Below are 7,932 nucleotides of genomic sequence, written 5' to 3'. Positions count from 1 at the left end.
GGAGTTTAATTATAGTGTGTGGGTTTATTGATAAATTTTAGTTTTATTATTAATTTCATCTTGTACTTGATGGTAATTATGCAATGGGGTAAAAAAGACAATTAACATTTAAAATTTTAAGTTGGGGGTAGAAAGAGATTACATGAGTTTAAATAAAATTTCCCTTTATACACAATCATACTTTTATATAATCGATTTTCTAATTTTTTTTAACAATTATAAGTCAAATATACTTTAGCCAAAATAATGTCAATGAGTTCAAAGTTAGGAAATTGAGTAATTCTAGGTATATCAACTTCTTAAATCCAATTTGTAAATCATACGATCTACCATATAATTTATAAAATTTACCTTAGCTTAAAAAGTTGGTGAACTAGCATTGGAAGGTAGATTGTCTGCCTTGCTGTTACCGTGCTCTTTTCATCTCCTTCTATTTGTGCGATCACGGTTAAGACAAGCCAATATTTTATATTAAAGTTTTAATAAAAATAATAAGATAAAAAGTAATAGAAATATAAAATGTTGACCGCACGTATAAAATAAGATAAGAAGGGCAAGGCAACAGGAGGCGGACATTCTGCCTCCCTCGCATTGCGGGGCTGAAATGCAATTTTCCCAATAAAAGAACAAAAGAACAGAACAGGCAAACAGTTGCGAACCTTGGACTGGACAGAGGCTGTCATCACTCAGCAAAACACCAACGAGAAAGGGAAGGGCTGAAGCTTTTGTTGGCTGCTCGAGTTCGATCCAAAGCCCCGATCTTTAGCCAAATCTAAACCCATTGAGCCATAAAGCCTTGATCTTTCACTGCCGATAAACTCGCTAACGAGTTTTGGTCATAACCCAGAAGAGCAAAAAGCAATGCTGGTAAGAAATTCTTTGCCCTGAAATTAAATTAAATGAATTACTTGTATAGTTTCTGTTTGTATTTTTTTGAATTTTTTGTAATATACAATGACAACAAACATTCTTCTTATTAAAAAAAAAAAAAAAAAAAAAAAAAAGAGAGGAATTTTAACAATTCTTGTTTTAAAAAATGCACATTTTAAAATTTAAAACAAAAATAAGGTATTTTTTGGCAGTGAATTAGAACTCTCCAATTCCATATAATCCAATATTCCATAAGATTTTGTCAGTCTGTTGGGAAAATTGTTGTTTCATCAGGGAAGCACTTTCTGACTTGCATTAGCCTCCTCAATTGGAGAAGCTACACACTGAATAGTAATGTGATACCAAGAAATTCAATCCTTGTTAAATCAAGTCACTAACTTTTGTAGGAAAAGAGCAGTTTGGGCCAGTAAGGATAGGATATATGTAAACTTTATTGGGGATAGCCATGATCGAAGGAGAATTCAATACGTAAATGACATTACCAGATTTAACTTGCCACATTGTCCCACCTGTATACAGTTTTCGCCCTGCAAAGAATGCTTGTCCATGCCCAAGAAGCTCTATAACCCTGTGTTTAGAGTTAGGGCCTACTTCATAATGCTTTCTCTAGCACAGGAAGAGCCTATTTCATAGAGCTTCCCTGCATCTGTGATACCGTATGTATTCCTCGATTTACTGTTATAGTGAGCCATTCTTATAAAGATTCACCCCTTAAAAACCTGTTAAGCTTGAAAGGACTTTTGAACCAATTTACCAAATTGATAGGGGTAGGGGATGCCTGCTTAACAAAAGAACTCCTTACAGAATCCATAGAAAATGAAAAAGCTTTCCAAAATCTTCATCTCTTTTGCTCTTCACGCTGCCGTTCCTGAGCATTTAATACCACCACAACTGCATATTATCCAAGCACTTGTTCAGTTAGTAGCTGTAAAAATAACGTCAGTTTAATGAAGGAAACAGGGTGTCAACCAACTTCTTAATTTTCCCAAGACAAGGTATAAAATTATAAAAAGTGCACATTTATTTTCCGGATCTTACTATTATTATAGCAGCATTTTTTCTTGTTTAGCTCGATTCAAAGTGTGATTACAACTCGAGAAAGAGAAAAGAAAATAAGTACGACTACAACTTGGCAGACCGAATCAGTGAGTTGACAGATGAACTTCTTGTTAGTTTACTGACCCTCTTGCCGCTAAAGGAAGCAGCAGCTACCAGTATCCTTTCTAAGCGATGGCAGTATGTGTTGGCATCTACAAGGACTCTTAACTTTGATGCTGGGAAAACATTATGCAGTTTGATTGACCTCAATCGAGAAGAACGAGAACAGAAAATCTGTAAGTATGTTGATTGGGTGAATAGTGTGGTGGAGCAGCATACTTGGCCAAATGTTGAACAATTCAGAGTTGCTTTTGATTTAGATGATAGGTTTTCAAATTCCATTAATAAATGGATTCAATTTGCACTGAAAAAGAAAGCTCAAGTTCTTGAGTTGGACTTCTCAGAAGATGGTGTTTATCGTCGACGGAAACCGTGCTATCAATTTCCCCATGAACTTTTAGGTATTGAAAGAGGCTCTACGACTCTTTGTTCTCCCGACCCATTGCTCTGCCGTCTGTCGTCCTTCGAGCCCCCTCAGATTTTCGAGGAGCTGCTGAGCGCCACCATCTCTTTGTTCTCCCGTCCCGATGCCCACTCAGCCCACCACTCAGCCCACCAGGGAAGACGACTCATCTCTTTGTTCTCTCTGTTTGTCAGGCATTTTCTCAGTAACCAAACAGGGAAGACGACTCATTAAAAACCCAACTTACCGAGAAAGGGAATGGTGATGAGCGAAGAGCAGTGACGGCCAGTGAAGGTTGGATCGGTGAATGGGCACTGAAAAGGGACCTGACGCGCCATTTGTTATCAATTGATGCGAAAGGGAGAGGCTGGTGAAGCAGCGGAGGGCAGGACCGAAGTAATGAAGGAAAACAAAGAGATGAAGGGAGAGTTTGGCGCTGAGCAAAACCCGTTGCTCTCCCGTCCCGACGCCGGCGATACCAGCCCCTCACCACCATCTCCCAACCCGACCCATCTCCCTCCCTTAATCCTCCATATATGAACCGGATCACAACTAGATTCTCGATTCGAATTCTCCATCCACAAATCTTCTGAACCTTCCTCCACCAGCTTTGAGGACTGGGACGAAGGCGAGATCGAAGGCCCCTCGAGGACCCAGCAAGTCCAGCGAACTGCAATTCCAGATTTTTAATTTTTAAAGTTTTTGTAAAATTTTTATACCATTTTTTAATTTTTTTTAATTTTATTTAAGTTTTTTATTTTTAATGTCTACGTGGACCCAGATTGACATGTGGTCCTCAGTCATTTTCTACGTAAAAGCCACGTCATCAGTTAACGGTTGATTTAACAGTTAGACTAACGTATGTATGAGACTGTCTTAAAATTAACATTTTAGGTAGACCCGGTAATTTCTTACACGACACGAAAACGACATGAAAATAATGAGTTTCGGGTTAACACGATAATTAATCGGTCATTATCGGATGACCCGTTAAGAACCTGTTAATCTGGTATACACGCGGGTAATACGTAGGAAACCCATTTCGACCTGTTAAGGAAAATAAATTATAATTTTAAAGTTTAATTACAAAAAAATTTATTATAAAATACAATAGCCATATTGTATACATTGGTATATTCTATATTACATATATATTTTTGTATTATTATTCTATATAAGTTAAAAAAATTAAGTTTTATTCATTTATTTATTTTTATTATGTGAGTTTCTTATTATCATTAACCGGATAAATTTTACTTAATATGTTGTTGTCCAAAATTAAAATCAACTAGTATAGTATTAGTATAGGCAATAAGACACTCCTACAAGTATGAAAAATGTGAAAAAATATATAAAAACTCGTGATTCATCATTCCTCCACGAGTAAACAATAGTTACACTTGCATTATCATTTAGATTTTTAAAACCCTCCAAACCATCATGAATAGTGTTTTTTTTATTTGAGTGTAAAAGTAATAAAATTAATAATAATTACTGTAGAAGTGTAAGAAATGTAAAAAAAAAAAAAAATATATATATATATACACACACACACACACACAATCACTTGTAGTGATAAGCTTTACAACTTTCGTAAAGGGATCAACTTTGAAATCCGACATTATAATCCATAAACCTTAAATTTGTATTTAACCGCCCATTGTCGTTTAGCCTTTATTATTTATATTGAATTTCATTTTTTTAATTTTCTTTTTTGAAAACATGATCTACTAGGGGATGTAGGAAGATGAACAGTTCGGATCTTTGATATCAAATCCCGATATTTACGGTTAATTGAAATATAAGTCGATATTATATAGTTTGTAGAGACTTTATAAACACCAAGCAATAGTTTCACTAACGGTAAAACTCTGAACATAATATCAACAATCCGAACTGTTTATCTTCCTGTATCCTCTAATAGATCATGTTTTCAAAAAACAAAATCTGAAAAAACAAAATTTGGTGAGAAAAATGAAGCATAAATGTAAACAACAATTGATGGTTAAATTTTAATCTATGATTTATATGATTATAGTGGTACATTTCAAAGTTATGCCCTTCACGAAAGTTGTAAAGCTTGTCATTACGAGCATTTATATATTTTTCACACTTCTACATTAATTAAAAAACTATTAAAGACTTTACTTAAACAATAGCCATATGATCAATGAGAAGAGAGTGCTAATGTAGAAAGCCTAATTGAAAATATCATTAATATAACTCTTGAAAACAATATATCAAGCCAAAGTTCCAATACTGTTTCCCATGGTGATTGATGAGAATTGAAGAGTTTGATTGTAAGAAAATATGCAAGGTTCCAAACTTTGAAACATAACTCCCTTAATTTTGCAAATCTTTTGAACATTTGATATTTTGTAATGTTCTAATGTTTTTTTATTTTTTATTATGATCTTATTTTGGGTATGTAAATATGTAATACTTGAAAGACAAATGCTTTTTTGTGTTTTGAATGTGATAATATGGTATGTATATACTTATTTAGTATTATGTTTTCATTTGATTATTTATTGGTTCAAAATATATGTTCCTTAACGGATAACGGTTGAGTCATATTACATGTTAATATTATCGGGTCGGTTTCAGGTCGGGTCATTTTACCTGTTTATTTTAACAGGTGTTACACAACACAACCCATTAAGATATCGGGTATGACATGAAAACGACATGAACACGAGAAACATGACACGAATGCCAGATCTAACTTTAGGTATGACTCTAGAACGAAAAAAAACTTTTTGTACCAAATGTTGAAAACCATGAAACATAAGGGTAGTAAACTGAGATTAACCCTATTAATATATAGAGTTAACCTAAACCTTTTTAGGGAAGAAAATTTTAATTATACGCTCTAAGGCTCTATGTGTGACTTACATCTAGGCTAGTATAATAAGAACCAAGTTTTGTACAGACTAAAATACAACATATGAATTTCTTTTTTCATCTCTTCATTTCCGAAACACATATACATGCGTGTGTATGGTATGTTTCTGTGCATATATACTAGACCTGACAATTTCTGACACGAAACGACATGAAATTAACAAGTTATCAGGTTGACATGAAAACAAATCGGGTCGTTATTGAATAACCTGATAAACATCTATTAAGATAACGGGTTGGTCTGGATATGTCACATAGGTAACTTGATACACGATAAGCAAAATATTAATTTATTAAATTTATACCCCTATAGAAAACTATAATGATTATATATAAATTTAAAAAATTAAATTAATTTGGTAATTATATATATTAAATTTAATTTAAAAAAAATTGATGACCATTGGATTTGCTGAGATTTAATCTCAACCGTCCATTGGACATTAGGTTAGAGCCTAGTCTATCCTCCTCTGTCATTCACTCTCGATCTCTCTAGACTTCAACACTCGGCATCACTCTTACTTCAAGCTTTGTTGTGTACACGAGATTGTCTCTTTGGAAATGAGGTAATATATTTTTATATGGTATAGTACTATTGTTTTATTTCTTTTTATAATTATTTTGGTAAACTTCTCATGTGATGACCAGTCCCTAATTTTCCATGTAAATTCTCCACAAGTGTGTAAATTGACAGTTATGCCCTTGTTGGCAAAGTGACGTGGACGTGGTTATTTGACTTTAAATTATTTTTCTCATTATCATAATTCAATAGTACTCGTTGTTACAATCGCATGACCGCAAATTAGACCCGAATCAGAATTATAATGAAAAAGTCACGCTCCATTAAAGTACATTAACAGTGGGTGTATTTGTGCACGCATGTGTGCTAATTTATTCAGTGTTGGAAACACTGTTTTTGATGAGGAGATAGATTTTTTGAGTACTTTTTTACTGTGCAAATATGAAAAACCCTATCTCTTTTCCTTTTTAAAACTGGTCTCGTGTACCCATTCCCCTTACCAATCAATTACTCTCCTCAAATCTCTCACCCAATCAGACAACATCCATCTCTCTTCTTCTCAGCCAATCAGAAACCTCTCTCTCATCTTCTTCTTCTTTCTCTCTCTCACCGAAGCTCTTTTTTTCTCTACAACAACAAGGATCATCTACAAAAACTCACAGATCAAACCTAAAAACACTACCATCATACTTCATTTGTCTTCATGAACCCAGTTGTACCCACCGATCACGAAATAGACGAGTTTTGACTAGTCAACTCAGAAGCTCTGACTCGGATGAGTTTGCTCCAACATGATCCTGGCCGAGTTACAAGTTTTTAGGACATTGGGAAGCCTCTACACAACTTCCCAAGGCTCATAACACAAGTTTGAAGAAGAACCAACGTGTTAAAGCACAGTTTCAAGGAGTTGAGTTTTAGGCCGAGACTTTCGAAGCATTTTTAGGCCATTTCCCATCCATTTTTGGACTTCCAAAAGGTATAGAATTATTCTACTCCTTAAGAGCTTCATTTCCCTACAAATTTCATAAAAAATGGTTGAGAAATGAGCAGGTTATGAAGATTTGAATTTTCCCCCAGAAACCGCGACGTTTTCCAATTTCCAGCAAAACCATGCGGCAGCGGATGATGGCGGACTACAACGTTCCACTGGAGAAGACGAAGAATATTCCGTCCAAGTTGACGGAATATTCTAACGGCATCAAGTAAAGCCGTTGAGTTATGTTACCTGTTTAATAGAATTTTTCGTCGAGTCTGATAGAATATTCCTGGCGTCCGTCAGTCATTGGCCTGCGCGTGAGGGTGCGTGTGGCTGTGTGCTAGCTAGTGTGTGAGTGCGCGTTTGGCCACCAGCCGGCGAGTGCTTGACATGTACAGGTCCGTGACGTCGAGTAAAGTGTTTTCGTATATTCAAACCTTCTGTTTGAGCAAATTATGGGGAGTTTTTCCTAGCTTTTGTATGTGTTAATTAACTAATTATTATTAGTTATTTCGCACATATGGGAGACTTACCTTGAGGACATACAAGGACAAGCGAGGCTAGGGGGCTACGATCCATCGACGTATCAGTGAGTAGGCATTTGTTTTCGTGTGTGTGTGTGTGTGTGCGCGCTTTTGAATCGATTTATGCATATCATGCCATGATTAAATAATGTTATAAGAAATGTTGTATTGTGGTAAAATGCTATATTTCCTACGAGATGCGCATGTACGTTTATTGTCAGGTAAGTTTATTATGTTGACTAGAATTATTGAATTATTATGGCATGCTTATATTTATGTAGTCTGCTCATCATTGCTGCACCCTGATGTTAGTGCTCGCCCTGGGCTAGGGCCAATCTTTCACGTGTACGAACACCTCCACACCGCATGCTTGCTTTGGATCTAAGTAGATGCCAGTCCTATCATACATGTTGCATTAGGCAACTCCGACTCGTAGGTGACTACAATTAGCTCTAGTCTTCACGTGATTGTAGCACTAGAGCATATATTATGATTACACCCAGTTCTGTCATACAGGTCACATTAGGCGACTCCGACTTGTGTGCTAGCATAAATT

At 35.4% G+C, this 7,932-nt stretch overlaps 1 protein-coding gene across 1 annotated transcript; it reads left to right on the top strand.

The window, feature by feature from the left end:
* The first annotated feature begins 577 nt into the window (after nucleotides 1-577).
* On the top strand, nucleotides 578-2,686 carry LOC137744508 (putative F-box/LRR-repeat protein At1g56400). Its single transcript, XM_068484310.1, has 2 exons — nucleotides 578-867; nucleotides 1,961-2,686. Exons 1-2 carry the CDS (start codon nucleotides 862-864, stop codon nucleotides 2,684-2,686), a joined length of 732 nt encoding a protein of 243 aa, XP_068340411.1. The 5' UTR covers nucleotides 578-861.
* Nucleotides 2,687-7,932: the final 5,246 nt, after the last annotated feature.

This window comes from Pyrus communis, chromosome 9, assembly GCF_963583255.1.
Source record: "Pyrus communis chromosome 9, drPyrComm1.1, whole genome shotgun sequence".
Taxonomy (NCBI): Eukaryota; Viridiplantae; Streptophyta; class Magnoliopsida; order Rosales; family Rosaceae; genus Pyrus; species Pyrus communis.
Note: the sequence above shows the minus strand (reverse complement) of the source record. Positions and strands in the feature narration are given on the sequence as shown.